We start from the raw sequence: 20,700 nt of genomic DNA, 5'->3' as shown, positions 1-20,700 counted from the left end.
GCATTGCCATGGTCCAACAGAGCTAGGGGCCCCGTCCATAGCAATGCCTTAGAGATATGGGGACAGGAAGCCTATGCAGTAGTGGGGCAGACCCCGAGTTGGTTGCAGGACCTTCCCATGCATTGCATTGGGCAGTAGAGGAACAGTGCCCAGGCCCACAAGTATTTCAAGAGCCTGCAAAATGGCCAGATGCCTGAAAAAGAAATAAAAGCAACATAAAACTTATTGGGCCCACAATACAAAAAATATATATTGAAAAAACTGAAATTAATAAATACTGAATATCTATAAAGGTAACATCAAGTCAAGTAGTCATCTGCATCTAAAGACTCCATTGGTTAGATGGAAATACCTTCGGTGAGAAGTGGTTGCCTGTTAGTATGTTTCACATGATGTGAGGTGAAGCCAGTACAGGAAGAGGGTCTGAATGCTGTTCCTCTAACCCAGCCAACTAGCAGCCAGGCCTGTGGTGCTCTCGTAGCTTCTCCAGAATTCTCTAGTCCCCTACTATAAACAGGAAGCCTCTCTCTTCCCCAGAACCACACAGGATTATGGCATCTCCATAAGAGGCTTGATCTACAAGGCCAACATATTTACCCCCAGTTCATTAGTTTACTCACTCCAAGTTCCTTTCCCCTCAGCACACAGCAGTTCCTTCCCCCTCTCATTGTCTCTCACTTTTCCCCATCAAAGGAAAAATCCCATTAGATGACACTGCCTCCAGGTTTCAGGAGGTACCAAGGAGCTGTAACTAATCAGCTTGGCAAGTTTAAGATTCAGAACAATCAATCATATATAAAGGGAGAATATAAGTTAAGGTAGACAAGAGATACTATATACAGATAACATTGAGTGAATTGAAATCATGAAATGCTCAGGAAAACAGAATATAAATATTCAAATTTACATTTCCATTAATATAAGATTATTTAAAGTTTTTTCATGCAATTTAGTTCAATATTTATTGATAATGAAAGATGATCATGATATATTTAGTGAAAAAGACTACAAAACAATATGACATGATTCTAGTTTTGTTTTAAACACTAGTGTACATTTGCTTGAAGAATGAAAATGTCTAAAAAGGTGAAAAAAATGTTTGTAACATAAGTTTTGTCTGGGTGACGGGATTATAAGTAAATTTTTTTTCTAATCTTTCTCTAATAAACATATATTGCTGTTGTAACTTTTAAAAGTTAATGAAAAAAAAAGTTATGCCCCAGTCTTCAAGAAATATTTTACTATGGGATTAGTTTATTTGGGGGGAAAATAAATAATGCTATTTAAAGGTGATATTTTGTCATTGAATGAGTTTTTAAAGAGAACTTCACTAAGAAAACTCTGGATCAGTTTCCTGGCTCACCCATGGGCCATCTGTGTATCGTAGGCAAATCACTCTGAACACAGTTTATTCATTTTGATCTAAAAAAAATTTTCCCAGAACATTCTTTGACTTTACATCCTTAGCTCTGTGGTAACTAGTAATATGGATGGCCCTTTCCTTTTCCCTACCAGATATACCCTGAAATTCATAAATTTATTCTTTAATCCATGTATCCATACATCTATCCATTTGTTCAACTAACATTTATTGGCATGCTATTATGTGCCTGGAACTTAGCTAAAGCATCTCCTATGATTTCTTGGTTGTCTGAAGTTTGTTTTCTAGGTAGATTTCTCAGGGAAAAATATGCCAGGAGTTATTGCATGTTCACAGCTGCTTTATTTTTCTGTAGCTTTTAAACTTAAAAGCAAGTTTGGGTGTATATAAAAATCACTGTGTCATGTTTTCTTTCCTTGAGTATCTTAAAATGTGTTGCTCTATTGTCTTAACTGTGGATCGGTCTGATGAAAATAGGACTTTATGTTTCCTTTCTAAGTGACTTGGTCTTTTTACCTGGATGTCCATAGCATTTTTTCTTTATTGGCCAGTTTTAATAGAATATGTCTTGGTGGTGAAAATGTTAGGTTCATTTTCCAAGGTTAATGGTGAGCTCTTTCAATATAAATGTTCAATTTATTTTAATTTCAAGAAAATCTTCTTGCATTATGGATTTTTGTATTTGCTTTGTTCTACTGGTTTCATTTTCTTCTGCCAATATAAATTACACTTATGTTGGACCTTTCTTTCCTGTCTACAGCTCTCATTTTTCTCTTGAATCCTATCTATCTGTCTATCTATCTATCTATCTATCTATCTATCTATCTATCTATCTATCTGTTATCTATCTATCTTCCCTCCTTTGTTAACTGTATTTCCCAAGTTCTATTTATGACAATGGAGGCCTAGGTTGTTTCAGAACAATGTGAAGGTATCTGAGCCTGGCACGTGGCATTGCTTTTAGATTTGAGGTGTTTGCTTATTAGAAAAATAGCAGCTGAAAAGATGAGAATTTGAGCAAAACTTTTGATAGATACAGGGGGCTGGGGGAAAACTGGAGTTCAGAGCCATGCCCGGAAGAAGGGATCTATACATTTCAATTAGGACCAAAAAGGGACACACTTTATGAGTAAGGGTAAAGTGCAAATAGACCAGCCTTCACAGTGACTTAAGTCCAGTATGAATCATAGCAATCCCCAGCTGATGTTTAGCCATCGCATTTCTGAGTTTCCTAGTTCTAATATACGCTGTTCTCTTATAGTTTCTATTATTTTCTTAAATTCTTTTAGATAATTCTGTTATATTATTTAGTTTTCACTGGCTTTTTGATTACATATTTTCTGGTATGCAGTAATTATCCATTGTTGTATTATTCAGTCCATTTCCTTTTTTTTATAACAGTGTATTTAATGTTCAACAATGTTCTTTTCTGTTGTTCATGTATAAACAAATTTGAGTGTCCTGTGCTTTTAGGAAGTGGCTCCCTTGGAGGGGCTTGGGATGCACTGTAATAGCTTTCCTAGTTTCACTGCTTAAGAGCTTTCTCCTCTATTGTTATTACAAATTAGACAGATATATGATTGATTGATAGATAGATGGATAGATAGATAGGTAGATAGATAGATAGATAGATAGATAGATAGATAGATAGATAGATAGATAGACAGACAGATGATAGACAGACAGAAATGAAAATAGCCTCTCTGTAGTCACACCTGCTTTCTGAGATCTGCATTCTCTGGAGTCCGCATTCCCCGCAGTGTTGGATCCTTTTCTCCTCTTTGCCCTCAGAGTTCCCATCCTGCTCAATTTGAATTCTCTTCACAGTCGCATTTTCCTCAGGACAGTTTTATTAGCTATTTCAGTTCTTTGAGGATTTAAGCCAGCGCAGCACCTTTGATCTATGGTGTGTAGCTGTGCTCTTTTTATTCCACTATCCACAGTTGGAGCCTGGAACCCTCTCCTTTTCACTGTTATTCTCGTGATATTCACTTGCTGAGAATTCCATTCAAGGAGGGACCCTCTCTTCTTGAATTTTTGTTGGCAACTGCTGTATTGCTGTACTTATAGAACCATTAGAATTCTCTCTCTCCCCTCCACTACCTCTGCATAGCTGCTAAACTTACACGTGTCCTGCATGGGTCCTGCTTTGCTGGTGGTTCAGGTGGGGGCAAAACTCACTGGCGTTCTGAGGTTCATGGGGATGTTCTGTCAGTTGGTTTTCTCGAGGATGTAGTGAGTAGAATTTTTCTATTGCTATTCTAGTTATTTGTATGTTTTTAAGGAGGGATTGGAGAAATTTAAAAACTATGCATCGTGATGTCCCCCTGACCTGAAGTCAAGATGGGGTTATTTTTAAATCATGAACTTAGTGATCAGGGCAACACAAGTCAGATTCTGCATCACTCCATTGCTTTAACTGGCTTCTAAGATAATAATTACTTCCAATACAGTTTCTGTTAAACTTAGTTAAGTATTTCTTAGCTTCCCTAAAGGTATTCTTTTGAAGTATAACCAGCTTCTATCCGAGAGCTGCCCACATTCTGATATTGCTTTCATTTTCCTCACCAACTCTCTTCACATTACAGCTTCCTTCATTAGCTTGCCTCAGAATATGTGCATCCACATTTTGAACAATTTCTTCAATCAATGAGATTCTTTTTCCTTTAAAATCAGACTTTATTTGAGAAACTCCTTATGTTAAAATTGCTGTATTTTCCTCCAAGGCATGTTTCAAATTGTTCCTTATATTTCAGGAGCCTCAGTCAAAATGCTTCCTTCAATGTTCGGAGGGCTCACTAATCAAACATGGTTTCCTCAAGTTAATATTGCATTAACTTTGCAATATATTCCTTTCTAAAGAAAACTGGCATACTCCAGCCTGTTATCTTCACAATGATAGACCTGACAGAGTTCTCTGATGAGTGAAGTAAAATTATTATATTTCTATGCAATTTTATAGAGTCCCCTCTACTCTTCAGAACTGTTAATGTCCCCCTTCTTTTCTCTAAAAATAAGAAATTAAATGGGGGGTGGGAGTGGAGAAAGTGGTCTCTAACCTCCAGTGATCTACTGCAAGGCTCTGTACTTGACACCCCCCCCCACAGTTAGATTTAATTTAATCAAAATTTGAACCTGTTATGAGTATCTTCTATATGCTAAGTTTTGTATTGAGTAGAAAAGATAAATGAGAAGTCATCCTCTGAGGGGGCATTAGAGTTAGATGTTGGTTAGGATCATTGCTTAGATTTATTGTTCACTAGTTGGTGAACTGAGTTAGCTATTTGATCACTCTGAATCTCAATTTTCATATCTGAGTATAATTCCTACATGATACAGCTATTGTGAAAATTATATTTATATATATGCTTTTTATATTTTATATACTTAATATATTATATATACACATATTTGTATACCTATACAAATATATGTACACAAATGTATATATCTGTGTATATACATATATATATTAAATACACATATACATATATGTAATTTTTACAACAGCTGTATCATGTAGGAATTTTATATATAGGTATGTATGTAGTAGATGGTGCTCAATAAATGTTTGTTCCTTTTGGATAATGTTACAATCTACTTGTAATGTGATAACATTTCTTTCCCTTTTACCTCGCCAACCACACAAAATGGCCTACTGCTTTTCTTACTGAAATGAATTAAAATTGATCATGTTTCAAGAAATTCTTCCTATCTCAAATTGTGTGACATTTGTAAAATATATTGAGACAACAGGCAGCATTCTTAATCTGAGATCATAAACTCCTTTGGGGTTCAGGGAGTCTTTGAACCTTCTGAAATTGTATGTGAATCAGGCATGTCTGTGACAGGCCTTTTTGGAAGGAAGCAATTCGTTGTTATCACTAGATTTTTAATGGGACTGAGAAACAAACCAAAAAAGTCAGGAATCACAAGGGTGTTATAAAATCACAGCTGAGTTTCACAATAGGCTTCGTACTTTTGGAAGTCAGACACTGTCTATGTAACTTCCTTTTTATAATAGCACAGAGCCAGAAAGAGTTAAGGACTTAAAATTTTTTTTAAAAAATTAAAGTAATGATGACATTCTTTTCTCTACTAGGAGGGGCAGGTATAAAAACAAGAACTGAAAAACAAAAAGGAAGAGACTGAAAGGAGGCAGGCCAAATACTGAGAGCAGTGACAGACCAGGAAGCAAAGAAAGAGAAGAGAAAAGCAAACAAACCACCTCCCCTCCCCCCCAAATACACACCCATTTCCGAGAGAGAGAGAGAGAGAGAGAGAGAGAGAGAGAGAGAGAGAGAGAGAGAGAGAGAGAGAGAGAGAGAGAGAGAGAGGCATTGGAAGAGGAGGAGGGGGAGAAGGAAAGAAATTGATTGGAAGAGAAATAGAAATGCAAAGCAGGAAGGATGTGGGGGCGAGGGAGGGAGAATGAGAGAGGGAAGAGGTAGAAGGAAAAGGGGAGAGCGGAGAGGGGGAAAGAGGGAGAAAACGAGAGGGGGAAAGAGAGGGAGAGAGCAAGAGAGCATGAGAGAGAGGTTTGTTCTGTTCCTCCTGTTCCCTTCCCCAATACCGTGTTTCCCTGAAAATAAGATCTAGCCAGACCATCAACTGTAATGTGTCTTTTGGAACAAAAATTAATATAAGACCCACTCTTATTTTACTATAAGACCAGGTATAATATAATATAATATAATATAATATAATATAATATAATATAATATAATATAACATAACACTGGGTCTTATATTAATTTTTGCTCCAAAAGACGCATTAGAGCTGATGGTCTGGCTAGGGCTTATTTTGGGGGAAACATGGTAATCTTTTCATGGCAAAGAAGGCTCCTTAGAAGTCCAATAGAAAAAGAAGTTTTACAGACTGAATGAAGGTGCATGAAATTCCAATTTTAGCTTAGTTTCATCATAGTGCCCTTGCCAAGTCACTGTTTTACCACCTGAATTGTCTTTATCTGAAACATGTAGATGGTTAATGTTAGTACACTAGAAAAAGTCCGCTGTCTCCATATGAGCTGTATCCCAAAAATACGTTTAAAGGTGATCCAATTTGAAGAAAGAATGTATTTTCCTATAGAAATAATGTTTCAAACAGTATCACAACAGTCCCTAAAAGCATATTTAACGTATAATGAAAGAAAAGTGAACTGGCCTTTGAGTTATCAGCTGGGAGCTTGGTAAACGGGAGTGCAGCGTATCTTTTCATTCCCTTTTTCACTTCCTTGAGAGCTTCGTAGTTACCAGTGTTGAAAAATTGGGAGATGTGGCTGTACCTCAAAGATAAAAGGCAGCCAAACCATAAGTAGCCATTTGCACATGAGAAGCTAAGCTAAATTTAATTTCCTGATCCTTGTTTCTGCCTGCAACTCTTTCCTGCCCCCCATGCGTGTCCCTCTTGCCTCTACATTTTATATTGGGTACAAATTCCAGTCTCCTCATTGAAATGGTGCTGGTTCTTCTGAACTCTGAACGTTTCTTTCTGTTCTGTTTCTGTATACCATCGTCACCTTCCATCCAGAGCTTTCAGGCTTCAACTATAAAGTGTTACCTCTCTGCTCATCAGCCTCCACTTTCTACCTTCAACCACTAGCCCTGGCCATTTCCCCCATCATTTACATCCTTGATGAAAGTCTAATATATACGGGGATAGGTAATGTTATCTGGATTGACAATGCTCTAACATGTGTATTAAATGGTCCAGGTAGAGCACTAAGAGACACAAAATACTACTCTGCTTCCTTTGAGAAAGGAGGTCAGACTCCTTAGGCAGGAAGTAGAAAAACGGATGTGAGACAGATATTGAGAAGGGGAGGAAAATAAAGATGGTCCTGGGTGTCTGCTAGGATGGATCCACTCAGTAAAAAAGGAGGCAAGTCCAGCTCAAAGTAGAGGTAAGGTTTGACTCTAAATTGGTTCGAGAGTATAAACATACACACGCAACTCATTCTAGAGACAAAGATGAAATAGAGGGCACACGTCTTAGGGAGGACATATCCAAAGAGGTGATGTAGCTGTAGAAATTGTATCAGAGAAACCAGTCCCTGAGAACGATGTTACCAGATGACAGAGGAAAAGTTGAACTCTTCACTTGTGTTTGCACAGAACTGCCTCCATATACAAACACAGCACTAATCAGCAGAAGTAATTAGTATCGAGAGAAAAATAATGAGCCATAACATGCATTCAATATAAATAGAGTTTAAGCAACTATGAGACAAGGACAAAAAAATGGACAGTAACTTCCATTTTTATAATTTAATCATTACTACTTCTGTATGACAGGTATTTTGTATAAGCAATGGTATAATAGATTGAGAGTCTGAATTATTTTCAAGTAGACTACTAGTCAAGAGGACTTAGAACTAGAGTTCTGTTGACATGCAGCCCCTCTCAACAGAGAAAGACTCAATTCCCAGAAATAACAGTTGCTTCTGTTTTTGGAGGTCATCCTAATCTGTAGACTCATGAGGCTTTAAACACTGGGGGAAAAACAGAAATCACTTAATCCAACTCCTTTACTTTAAAGGTAATTGACCCCTGGATGAAAATCATTTATGCACATTTCGGTATAGAAATCTATATAGTGGATATCTTTGTTTGCTAATTAGTATTTGCTACTAGGGGATGGAAAATGTGGCAACAAATTGAAATATTTGTTGAAAAGATCTTTCCTTTTAAAATTTTTGGTCAATGCACTTATTATCAATATTATGCTTGTTTATAAAAATAGTTACCATTTCCTGAGGACTTGTACTATGGTAGGCCTTTGTAAATATCCTCTCATTTAACCAACATAATCACTCTAAAATACGGGCATCATATCTCCCTTTAATGGTTGAGGACAATGAGACTCAGAAAGCAGCTAATAAGTAACAGAGCCAGGATGAGAACACATGTTATCTAATACCTAGTACTTTATTAGGTTGTATCACCATGGAAACATTTTTTAAAAAAGATATCAGAAAGATAGGAAAACATGAACACTTTCCATCCTTTCTCTAGTATGCGATCTTTCAAGTATCCTTAAAACACATGTGCAAGTACAGTCTATTGAAGTTTACCCTAAAGCAAAGATGGTCATAAAGAGGGATGGCATACTGAAAGTATTTCAAAATTCTACCTCTGATTAAATGTGAAAAATCCAAAAGCTTCAGTAATTGTCCAAATCACCATTGAATTGGTTTGATGATTATGAATCTAGTTGGTGGTATGATTACGGGCTCATTTGTGGGCAGAGAACAAGACTGACAGGTTGCACAGGGTCTATTTCTCTTCATTTCTCATGTGGAACATTGATCTTAATGTATGAAGACCTAACTCTAGGTAGGCAGAGTCACTCAAAATGATATGACTCACTGACAGAAACTTAAAAAGAAGGTTGAATTTTAAGGGGGTTGAGATATAGCCCTCCTCTTGTTTTAGGTTTTGTCATAGGCTATGTTTCCCAGAAAACAGATTCTGAAACACAGATCAACATGCATACAATTTATTAGGGAGATGAATATCTGTGAAAGGGAAGAGAAGAAAGCAGGACTGGACAGAGGGAAAAACTGGGCTATAACGTTGTCTTAAAAAGGTTTTACTGAAGTCCCCAACACATAAAAACCTGCTCAAAACCTTGCTAGGGGCTCAGTCTTTTGGGAAGGATCCCGCTGAGCCCACCGGCGTAATAAAGCTGTGTTCTCTCTGAAAAAAAAAAAAAAGGTTCTACTCAACTGGATGGGGAACTCTGATGTTGGACCGGTCCTAGAGAGTGTCACAGGTCAGTGTTGGGAGGCTGGGTCTTTACAGGCTTGTGTTGATCAGTCATTGGATGTGGATGCCCTTATCGGGGGCTCATCTTGGGCTGAGGCAGCTATATCTGCACCTGAGGCAATTCCCCAAGAGGGCTGGCTGGCTGCTGAGGTTTGTCTGCTGGCAGCACTTCCAGTAGCTGGGGGTATAAATCTTTCAGCCCTAAAAGGGGATCAGAACAATGCACCACAGTGCCTACCCCAGGTTTGCCAACTTTGATCGTATATACAGTATCATTTTGTATTATTTAAGATGTATGGGGTGAGTCATCATAAAATGCCCCAGAAATGCCCCAGCCTGGTGAAGATTAATGCTGCATATCAACTTTACTGGGCACTTAGGTGTTTCCTTTAGACCTGAGACCCTCAGTGTAAAGACCTGTGTCAGGAAGTTAGAACTTACCGGGTCAGGCTGGTGTTTTTCTGTGAGCAGAACAAGAAATCACAGCAGCCAGTGAGAGGAAATGGCCAGATAACTGAAAGACAGAAGCCAGGTTAGGAAGGAGCTCAGATCAGGTTGTGCCCAGCCACCTGTGTCAGAGAATGGTGATCCTTTGAAAAGCAGATCTGGGACTAAATAAAGCTCTTTTATAGGTTGGATTTAGCCAAAGGCTGTAGTTTGCTGACACTTGATTTAAAAGATTAGCATTAAAAACGCAGATCCAGGAATCTAGTTGGTTTCATTTGCATTCAGCACCACAAGATTTCTGTGTGGCCTTGGGCAAGATCCTAAAGCTCTCTTGGTCTCCATATCCTCATCTATTAAATGGGTATAATAATATTAATAGTACCTAATCTTATAAGGTTGTTAAGAGTAGGTGATCGTTTAAGTTAAATATTGAGCCGGTTGTCTGTCACTTATCAAGTATTCAGTAAGCAATTTTTGGAAATGTTATTGTTGTTAAATTTATTATCACATTAAGTTAACTGAGTATTTTCTGTCAAAGCCACTATTAGCTTAAATTTTGGAGGCAAGAGAATAGCTCAAGTGAATCATTAAAATTTTAAAATAACCAAAGAAAAAGCTGTACAGAGATTCTTTATACTATTCTTGCAACTTTCCCGTAAAGTCTGAAATTATGTCAAAATAAAATTGAAAAGAAAAAAAATGCATATCTTAGACTAACTTTGCTGGAATTATTTGGGATAGAAGCATGCATCTAGGTGTCTTGACTATTTTTATGCTGCTTGGTTTTATGGAATCATAGAACCTTTACAAAACCTTTTAATTTATCCCTTAATTTTTATGAAAATAGCACTCTACTTCAGCCATGCTACAAGAATAAGAAAAAAGAGTTTGTGTATATATTTGTATTAGAAAGAAAACAGGTGACAGATGAGAGGCAAGCAGGGGAAATTAAAGTGAGAAATCTTCAAGTAGGAGGTGAAAATGCAGAAAGAAAAAGTCCAGGAAGGCATGTACTGCTATATTTTTTCTCAGTTCCTCCCTGGAGATATTTCTTTCTTGGGGAAAAATAAACGAATATTTATGAACAACTACTGAGTACCAAGCACAGTACTAGGTGATTTCACATATTATCTCTCATTTACTAATAACCATCTTGTGGAAAGAAATATTATTGCCATTTTACAGTGAGAGAAACTAAAGCTTAAAGAGAATAATTCCGTTTTCTATGACCACACAGTAAATTATGGAGCTGGAGAGAGTGTAGCACAGATTTAGGGTCAGAAACAGATTAAATGTCCATCAGCAGATGAATGGATACACAAATGATGGTATATCCTTGTAATGGAATATTACTCAGCAATAAAAATGAACTCTTGATAAACTCAACAACATGGTTTAATTTCAAAGTAATTATACTGAGTGAAAAAGCCAAATAAAAAAGAGCACACATTGTATGACTCATTTATATAACTTTAAAAAATGCAAACTAATCTGTAGTTACAGAAAGCAGGTCAGTGGTTGCTTGGAGATGGGATTGGGGTGGGGAGTGGCTGGAGAAAAATTGGGGGGGCAATAGTTACATGTTCATTATCTTGATTGTGGTGATGGTTTCATGGGTGTACACATATGCCAAAACATCATATTATACACCTTATGTACGTATAGTTATTGCATGTTAATTACATCTCAGTGAAGCAATTTTTTAAAAATTGGGTTGGAATCCCTGTTATACTACTTCCTAGTGCTTAATCTCTGAAACTAGTTTCTTTATCAGTTAATAGGGTTGATAACACCTACTTCAGAGAGTTGGTGTGAAGATTAAAATAAGGTGATTAGTAGAGTGACTTAACTATAACACACTGCCTAATATATAGTAAGTGAGCCGCAGAAGTCAGTAAGAAGTCCTAGACTTGGAGTTCTTCCCTCTTAGAGCATTCTCTACTTTAATTAGTAATGTTAGTCACTGTTATTTTTATCTATAGCTGTAATTGAAACACATCAATCTTACTCAAAAGGCCAAGATCTTCCCACTAAACTGTAACAAATTTTATGATTTGAGTTAAGGCACACCATCCCCTGTTGGGGAACCAGGCCCAGAGTCTCCTACAAAAAAAGCTGTCTTAGAGCCAACAGTTCCCAAATTGTGGCTATTATACTCTTCAGCTCCAGAATTTCTGTTTAGTTCCTTTTTATTTCTATCTCTTTATTGATACTCTCATTTTGTTCATACATTATTTTCCTCATGTCCTTTAGTTCATTCTTCATGTTTTCCATTAGTTCTTTGAGCATATTTGAAACAGTTGTTTTAAAATCTTTGTTTCGTAATTCCCATGTCTGAACTTCCTCAGAGATAGTTTTGACCAATTTATTCTGTCCCTTTTGAATGAGCCATACTTTCTTGTTTCTTTGTATACCTTGTAATTTTGGGGGGATAAAACTGGACAAAAATCTTTCAAAATACTTTTTACCTCTTATAAATGAAAACTATTTAGATCTCTCTTAAATGAAGTAACGAAACATATTTTAAGTAATGGGGAAATTATCCATTCAAACTAACTTCAAAAAGTGTAATTACATATATAAGAATACAGTGTAGAGATTCAGGGAACTCAAGAGCAGTCAGGCCTTTTACGGGATGGGGCTGTGGGAAACTAGGAAGTGACTCCCCTTTCTCTCTCAGGGAGCACTCAGCTTAGAGTTGTTACTATTCTCAGATAGTCTGTTTCATTTCTATCTCTCCCTGTAGAGTGAGTGCCCCTTATCTTGGGTTTACGTGTGTGGGTTAGAAGCCCATGTTTGGGTTACAGTTTCAGTGTTCAACAGAGAGTAAGGCCTCTCTTTCCCAATTCCAAATTCCCACAAGAATCTGGTTGATTCAGATTCCTTAAAGGATCAAAACCTATTGAATCAGCTGCGGCCAGGAAGGGAGAAAGGTCCTTTCATATAAACATGGCTATGGGGACCCAACCTGATGAAGAAATTTCAGGAGAAAGGGATGAGGAAGAGAGGGGTGCTGCTCTATGGAGGATGGACAGAAACCCAAAAAAGTATCTAGCACCATCCATTTTCAGATTTAAACACATTTAAATGCAACTTAAAAGAAAGAAGAGAAAAAGTGCCATGTTATGCAGCTAAAATTTGTTAAGTCAGTTATTTACAATAGAGGTAGCATACGCATGTTTAAATTATTTACTGCTTAGGACTTTTAACTGAAGCCGGCTTCATTTATTCCACTTACAACAAATGTTCTGTGCTTTTGTTGCCCCACTAGGGAAAACAATTAAGGAAAATCCTGATTCTTCTTCCAGGGAACTAGAAAAACAAGTAATCCCAGGGAGCCAAACCTCGTAAGTTGAGAATATTTCTCTAGATGACACAAGTCCTCAGTACACACGTGGCAGTCTCACTTGTAAGCTAATAAGTTGTGAGTCATGCTGAATCCTCTTCCCTTGAGGTTAAAAGTATTTCCTAGACTTTCTTTTTTTCTTTATCTCCTCCTCTGCTCTGTCTTTCACCTTTATCCCTTTCATATGTCAGTCAATTTAGAAAATAACACTAACCTTTGCAACTATCTCAAAATCTTGGTAGATTTTGTGAAGCAGTAGCTGCAAGGAATAAAAACTGTTTGGAAAATGCTCTCTTAGGTTCCATAGGGTGAAAATACTTTATCCTGGCAGGTATTTTTCAATCTGAGATGAGAAGCTCTGTTGAAAAGCACATTATTGCCAAAGAAGGAAGCTCTGTCCTTTTCTTTCTAGGGTTGTTCTTCCTACTCAGGTTAATAAAGATGGTAGTTAGCAGGGGTCATCTACAACCACAAATAATCTGATGTCTAGTTAAGCCAGTAATTTCAACCGATTTGGAGTCACAGCTGAACAGCAGAAAGCAAGAACGAACAATATATAAAACAAAACCAGAGAGTTTGAGTAGTTCATCCACTACATAATCAGGACTTGACTCCTACACTAAGGCTCTATCTTACTCTTCCTCACATATTTACCTCTGGAGTTAGCCATGCTATTAAATTGTGTGTTGTCAATAATTGCATAATCTCTACCTCTGATGTTTCATTGTATTAAGTCTTCCCCTGAGTGCCCAAGTCCTCCTCTCTGAAAGAGAAAGACATGTATTTTACCATTTATTTTCTTGCTGCTGGGTGCAATTTTGCTCTAGGATAAACTCTTCGACTCAGACCAAATTATTGGTTAAATGTATATCTATTACTAAGTATATTTAACTACCACTCTTACCATAAAGAGGGACACACACCCAACCACAATTACAAATTAATTCATGAAAAGAAAAAGAAGCCAGTCATAATTATGTATTCTTTTTAAAGTGCAATAAATTGTCAGCAGGCTAATAAAATGAGATCTGACATATAATAACCTACTATCCTGCCATATTCTTAAATCCTAACTGCTTATTATGAATGATGCTAATATTTTACAAAGATACACAGTAAAATCAGTAAGTTATCACCTTTTGAAAGAAAAGTCTTCGTGGTGTACACTGCTAGAATATTTAATGCTTAATTGTTTAAAATACAATAGGATAGACCTCATGAGCCTAATGTAATTCAACAAATAGTAATGGGTTTACAATTACATTGTCACATATAATCTCACTGACCACCTTTTGAGGCAGGCTGGGGTTATTTTCCCCTATTTATGGATAGTGATCTTGAGATATAGAGGGCTTAGGTGACTTGCCATCAGCAATTCAGCTAATTAGTGATAAAACTGGAAGCATTATTCAAGTCTCAAGGGTTCTATTGCCCTATTCAGTATGTTTCTTCCAGGATTGTAGATGTTTATATCTCGGTAATATTCACAACTGATTTCTCTATGATCATGTCAGAAAATGCTTTTATAATACAGGTGTCAGGGATCAAAGATAATACCAGCATTGTATGTTACCCTTTAAAGTAAAAAAGATATATTCTACTTCATTCAATTGTTTATTCATTCAAACCATAAATAAACACTGATATATGTGCCAGGCATTGTGCTAGACTCTATTATACCCAGATGTGTTAGTTATCTTTACTGCATATAACAAATTATCCCAAAATGTAACGGCTTAAAACAACAAACATTTATTAACTCACAGTTTCTGTAGGCCAGGAATTCAGGAGTAGTTTAGTGGAGTGGTCTGGCTCAGGTTCTTTCTTGAGGTTCAGTGAAGATGACTGGGGATGCAGTCATCTGAAGGCTTGATTAGGGCTGGAGAATCTGCTTCCAAGGTCGCTCACATTGCTATTGTCAGGAGTCCTAAGTTCCTCATTAGCTGTTGGCAGGAAGGCTTCATTACTATAATGTGGGCCTCCCCTAAAAAATTACACTATGTCATTTCTACAACGTTCTATTCATGAGAACAAGTCACTAAGCACAGTCCAGACTCAAGGTGAGGGGAATTCAGCTCCACCTTTTGAAGGAATTAGTATCAAAGAACTTGTGGACATAATTTAAAACTACTATACCAGTGAATATAATTTACTTTACAGAATTTAATCTAATAATTACAAATGATTTGTTAATCTAATTGTAATATTTGGGTATTTAAATGGAAACTAAGTATATTAGAGAGTGTTTTTTTTTTTTTGTTATTGCTTGTTTGTTTCCATTTTGTGTCCCCATTTTCATCTTACCCTATTAAAAATTCTACACATAGTGCTAAATAAATGATGACTTCTTTTGTCTTAAGGCATCAATTAGGAATTGCATTCAGTGCTTATAACAGAAAACCCAAACAACAAAACCTTAAATGGGAGGGATTTATTTTCCGTCACATAACAAAACGTCCAGAAATGGGCAGTCCAGAGTGGGTAGGCTGGGCCTCCAAAGCAGTCATGAACCAGGCACCTCTGATTTCCTACACTATTAATAGTGTGTGTGGGTTTCGTTATTATGGCTGAAATATGGCTGCTCCACCTCCAGTATCATGCCACTGGTAAGAAAAAGAATGGGTACAGGTCCCAATGACAAACTACACATTTCTTCCATAAAGCTTTGAGTCCCTGCAAGCAACAACCACTTTAATTTTGTTGACTGGTCACATGGCCAAACATGGCTTACAAGAGTCTCGGGAAGTAAAGATTTTTAACTGACACATTGTCACCCTGAAAAAAATCAGATGTTGCCTTACAGCTGTCAAACCATTTATTCCCCCACGCTCTTCCCAGGATTTCACAAGGGAGTGCCTCAGCAAACTGAGGCCCGATGGAGAGATATCGGAAAGGCTCCTTTGAGGGGAAGTCTCAGCAAACTGAGACCCGAAGGATTCATATCGGTCCCTCCCCTTCAATGGATTCCTTGGAGATGTGCATGTGTGTGAAGGCAAAGTTCAAGCTGGAACACAATGGGAACTTGCGGAAAGACAGCCAGCAGGCTACTAACACACAGATCTTGAGATTAACAATCTTTTACCTCTTTAGAAGTTTACCAATAAAAACTACGCGTTGGCCTGATTCGGGGCTCAGACCTTGAGGCTTGAGACCTTTGGCCCCGCTCGCACTCTTATATTGGTTACTGTCTTTTCTTAGCCCTGCGCCGCCCTTCTCGCTTCCCACAGCTCCCGTCATGCTGGACGTGACAATCAGAGTTCTGCTAGTAAAAAAGAAAGCATATTGTTTTAAACAATTAGCAGTGTCTAGCACCCTGCTTCAAGGAGCTCTGACACACATTATTGAAATATCACACCAGACAGACAATACTGAGGTTTATCTGTGTTTCAAATGGGAAAATCTGGTCATTTGGAGTCCCACATATAAAATATATTTTTCAAAGAGGCCACAAATTTCTTTTTTCTGGTTGATAATGTTGGCTAACATTATCAACATTTCTAGTTGATAAGAATTGGCTGACAAAAATGTCACTTCTAGGAATTTGTCCAAGAAGATTGTAACTGTACAGTTGTGCAAAGGGACATACATAAGAAAGTTTATGAGTTGCTTACAATAGTAAAAGTTTGGGAAAAACCTAAAAGTCAATCAATAGAATGCTGGTTAGATAAATGATGGTATATCCACTTAATGGACACTATGCAACTTTTAAAAATGATGTTGTTCATGACATATTGTTCAGAGAGAAAAGAACTGTGTACATAAGATTCCATGTATGAAGTATTGTATGTATATGTCTTTATGTGTATTTTAGTCTTAGAGACGCCTAGAAGAATGTAACATGAACTTTTAAAAATGGTTTTCTCTGGATTATAGGATTTTGGAAAAAAATTGTATTTGTTTGAATAGTATGTATTGTTTTCATCAAAATAATAGCTATTTTCAAAAATACCTAAGAGAGTGGGAGGGGCTGATTTTATCCAGTATTGTTCATATCAACATTCCTTCTTGCTAGTAATTTTCTTAGACATGCTGTGGCCAAACTTATCCTTGGAAGTGTTTCTTGCTCACTGGAAAAATATTATCCCTTATTTAATATAAATTTTAATAAAATTAAAATGAGATATGGAATCCTGAGGTTTTTTGCTTTGCTTTCCTTTCCATTTGGAACACTGTGACCGCTGAACGTTCTCCTTTCCTTGTTTTACAGTGGCTGTGGGAGGGAAGGGGATGAGGCTGGCTGTAGCTATGCACAGGTTGGGGAAGAGAAGAGGATGGAGGTAGGACTGTATGAGAGAAGTCTGGAAGCATGAGCCAAGGAAAGAGCACTAACCTTGATGTCAGGATATTTGCACTTCTCTTCTAGCCTGGGCCTATCAGTTTATCTTTCTGATCTCAGTTTTCTCACCAGAAAAATGAGAGGTCCGGGTAAGAATCATTAGGTGTTTTAAAATTCTCTCGTTAGATTCTTTTGGATCTATTAGTGGCATATCCTGGCAAACTACACTAGAGCTGAATCTAAATAAATCAGAGGAAAAATAACAACAATAACTTACAAACGTTATTTTTTTCTAGGCATGTTGCTAAATAAGTCGCCAAGGTTACACAGCTAATAGGTGGAGAGACCAAGATTCCAGCCCAGAGTCTACCCTCTCCTAACATCTATGCAGAAAAGTCACTAAAGAACTTCCTAATGAGAGTCTTTAAAGGAAGCAAAATAGCTTCCTCGCCCTCTAGTAAGGCCTTGTAGACGATGGTGAACACCAATAAAGCCAAGACCTTACCTCCACCTCCAGACTGCTTTGGGGTTGCCTCAATGGTTAGTAGGCTCCGCCCTTTAATCTAGTGTTCTGATTTCAAAGCCCTTTTGTCAACTAAAAGAGAGATACGTTTTCCAAAGCCCAGAGGAAGCCACCCCTGCCATTGCCTGGCAGCACTTGAGTAATGACAGAACCAAACACCCCGTGTGCCTACAGAAGGCTTTGTGGTATTACCACTAACTGAATTTTCAGCACTTCCTGGTTCACACATCTGGTTAGCCAGTACCCATTTGCACACCTCATCTTGCCGTATTTCCTTTCATTAAGGCCAGAGAGATTCTGACTAAAGGGAGGTGGGGGTGGGAGAAAGGGAAAAAAACGGGGTAAGAGCAGGCTAGAGGTCAAAAGACTCCTGCAGGGCTAGACCCTGTCCGTCAGACAAAGGTCCATAAGACATCCTCAGCCTCATACCCAGCTGTTTCACCGCGTTAGTCCCTCTCAGGTCCGGAAGCTAGTGCAAGATCCTACAGCAGGATAAAAAAGGTGGAAGCGGCCAGCGAGGAGACTATTGCTCACAGAAGACCCGACTTCCCAGACCCCTTCGCAGAAGGGCGGGGCGTGCACTCGGCGGCCAATCCCCATGTCCGCACGTCGCCGTAGCCCCGCCCCACCCTGCCCCCTCTCGCCCCGCCCTTCCCCGAGGCTGGTGCGGCGGCGGCGACGTCAGCGCTCGGAGACCCCTGGGTGGCGGCTGCGCCGTCGGCGGGCCGCGGCCTGAACGCGCTGCAGGGAGGGGCGGAGCGAGCGGGCGGGAGCGCGCGCTGGGCCCGCCTCTGCCGCCGCCGCCGCCGCAGCCGCCGCCGCCGCCGCGGTTGCCGGGAATAATCTGGGCGGCAGCTGGCGGCCCCGGCTAGCGGCAAGGAGCCACTTCTGCGGCTGCCGAGAAGAGCGAAGGTCGCTGGTCTCGTGTCGTCCCCCTCTTTGCCCCCCAGGAGGGGCGAGAGGGAGCCGCGGCTGATGTCAGGTACGGCCGGCGGAGGCGCCCTCAGGCTATGGGTTCTAGGTCTTGGTTCCCTTCTCCCTCCCCCCTCGGAGTGTGTGTGGGGGAACGTGGAGGGTGGAACCAAACCCCGGGCGCGGCCAAACAGGTGTCCCGGAGTTGCCGCCAGGGCAGGGACGTGCGGGCTCCTGCGGGCGGCGAGGGGCACTTCCTGCTCCTGGAGTCCCTGCGAGCTGCCATTGGGTCCTCCTTCCCACCGGGCCGCTATTTCGTTGATATCTTGCCTTCACTTCGTCGTGGATCCTTCTCTTTTGCCCTCTCGAGCCTCTCACCTTTTCGCGCGCTGTCTGCCGTCGGGCGGCGACTGTGAGGCGCGGCGGGACCACTTAGCGGTCCAGCTCCTCCGAGCGCTCCCCGCCCCCGTCCGATCTGTGGGTCGAGCCGGACACGTAGCTCAGGTGTGGGCACCTTCTGCGACAGCCATCGGGCTGCCGCGCCACCTGAGCGCTCAGAGAGTGGGCGTCTTCCACAAGTGCTGGGGGACTTCCTCCGGGCTTTTTTGGATCATCAGGTTTGTCTGATTAATTTATTTTTTCAAATTTCCCTGCCTCTGGCAGAATGAGCAAGCCAGGCGTGCTTTGGGCACTTGTGTGGAGAAAGGGGAAAGAGCCCACCAGACACACACACACCCTGTGTGATATGATTAGTAGGTGCTGAAGAGTTGGCCGTACAGCTTTAAATTTGAATAAATTATATACTCGTAAAAGATGAACATAATTGAGGGGTGGGTATTTATTTTTCCCTAGCTCTTTCCCTCTCCCCTTATTATTTTTTTAAAAATAACAGACAAAAAAACACCACACCGTTCTGGAAAACTTGACTGTAATCTAGTTCTCTAAATTCTTTATAGGTATGGTGGTATATCCTTTTAACGCTTTTCAGATTGAAAAGTATTATGCTAACCATGATTCGATTTCATTAGGAATGAAAAGTTAATTATTATAAAGTTACAACTTGAATGCATCAGAGTGAATAATTAGGCCGATGTGTAAGGGACAGAAATATGTTCACTTACTAAAAGTTGGGCATGGAACCATAGATAGATCTGCCTGGGTGCCAGGAAAAAGTGTTTTGCTTGAATTCAAGTTGTTTAATTTTGGTATAAGTTTAGACAGTGGGAATCTTGAGTTTTTAGGAGGCATTTAGACAACTTTTCACGCCCTTACCGGATAAATGTCAAATGAACTTTATACATATGATGCTGTGTGTTCTAAGCATTGTACGTAGTAAAGTAGACTTATTTTCTGTCAGCCTTAGGCTATATTGATGTGCAATTTTTATGAATATTAAGTTTCAAGTTACTAAACAGTTAACTCTTTTTAGTGTATGTTAAGTAAAACTGATTCAGTAAGGAAAGTATGACTCATTTAAAGTTTTTCATGGGAAAAGAATATGGTGTTTCAGTACTACTGGAGAACTATTAAATATCTCTTAAATTTGCCTGGAATTTATGTTTTTCTGAATCTTTTTAAGACTTCAGCATTTAAAAAGTATTTTGTGGTTACTACCCATTTAAAGGTATGGTTTTTCTTAAATATACTTTCTTGGAATAGATTATATTTCTGGGTAAATTGAATATCCAGAAATTCTTGAGTTTAATCACAAAGTTATTTAGGAATACATATAATGAGTTAATGTTTCCCTAGTTATAGAAATACAAAGGTTTATCACTAGACATATGCCTTTTACGTATATTGATTTAGACTCACTAAGGTAAAGATTGCATTATATTCAGCTTATGAACTTTATAAACAATGGTAATTTAAAATAGTCTTTGTGTGGTAAAATCACTGATCACAATTCTTGTGACAGTGCAGGTATAAACAAACATTAAATGGAAAATGTATAACCATGCTGAAGTTCAATTCATTTAAAATTTTAAGCTTTCCAGTATAACCATGTTACTTTTAGAGTTGTTGTTGAGATTTGCATAAAAAGG

The 20,700-nt window shown here is 38.8% G+C and overlaps 1 protein-coding gene and 1 long non-coding RNA gene across 2 annotated transcripts in view; one reads left to right on the top strand and one right to left on the bottom strand.

Annotated features, from left to right (window-relative positions):
• Positions 1-5,675: 5,675 nt before the first annotated feature.
• Positions 5,676-18,305, bottom strand: LOC141573203 (uncharacterized). The gene is made up of 4 exons (XR_016021071.1): positions 16,027-18,305; positions 14,709-14,887; positions 9,593-9,665; positions 5,676-6,669 (listed from the first exon to the last, which is right to left on the bottom strand). It is a non-coding gene; the product is annotated as an uncharacterized LOC141573203 (long non-coding RNA).
• A 145-nt stretch (positions 18,306-18,450) lies between these two features.
• The window catches only part of C1GALT1 (core 1 synthase, glycoprotein-N-acetylgalactosamine 3-beta-galactosyltransferase 1), a 34,359-nt gene continuing 32,109 nt past the window's right edge, over positions 18,451-20,700 (top strand). Inside the window, 1 exon segment of the mRNA XM_088797737.1 lies at positions 18,451-18,725. Within this exon segment, the coding sequence (XP_088653863.1) occupies positions 18,719-18,725 (7 nt within the window). The 5' untranslated portion in view covers positions 18,451-18,718.

This window comes from Rhinolophus sinicus, chromosome 4 (genome assembly GCF_057876585.1).
Source record: "Rhinolophus sinicus isolate RSI-liver-muscle chromosome 4, RSI-T2T, whole genome shotgun sequence".
NCBI classification, from domain to species: Eukaryota; Metazoa; Chordata; class Mammalia; order Chiroptera; family Rhinolophidae; genus Rhinolophus; species Rhinolophus sinicus.
The sequence above is the reverse complement of the archived record's forward strand: the minus strand, read 5'-3'. Positions and strand labels throughout refer to the sequence as shown.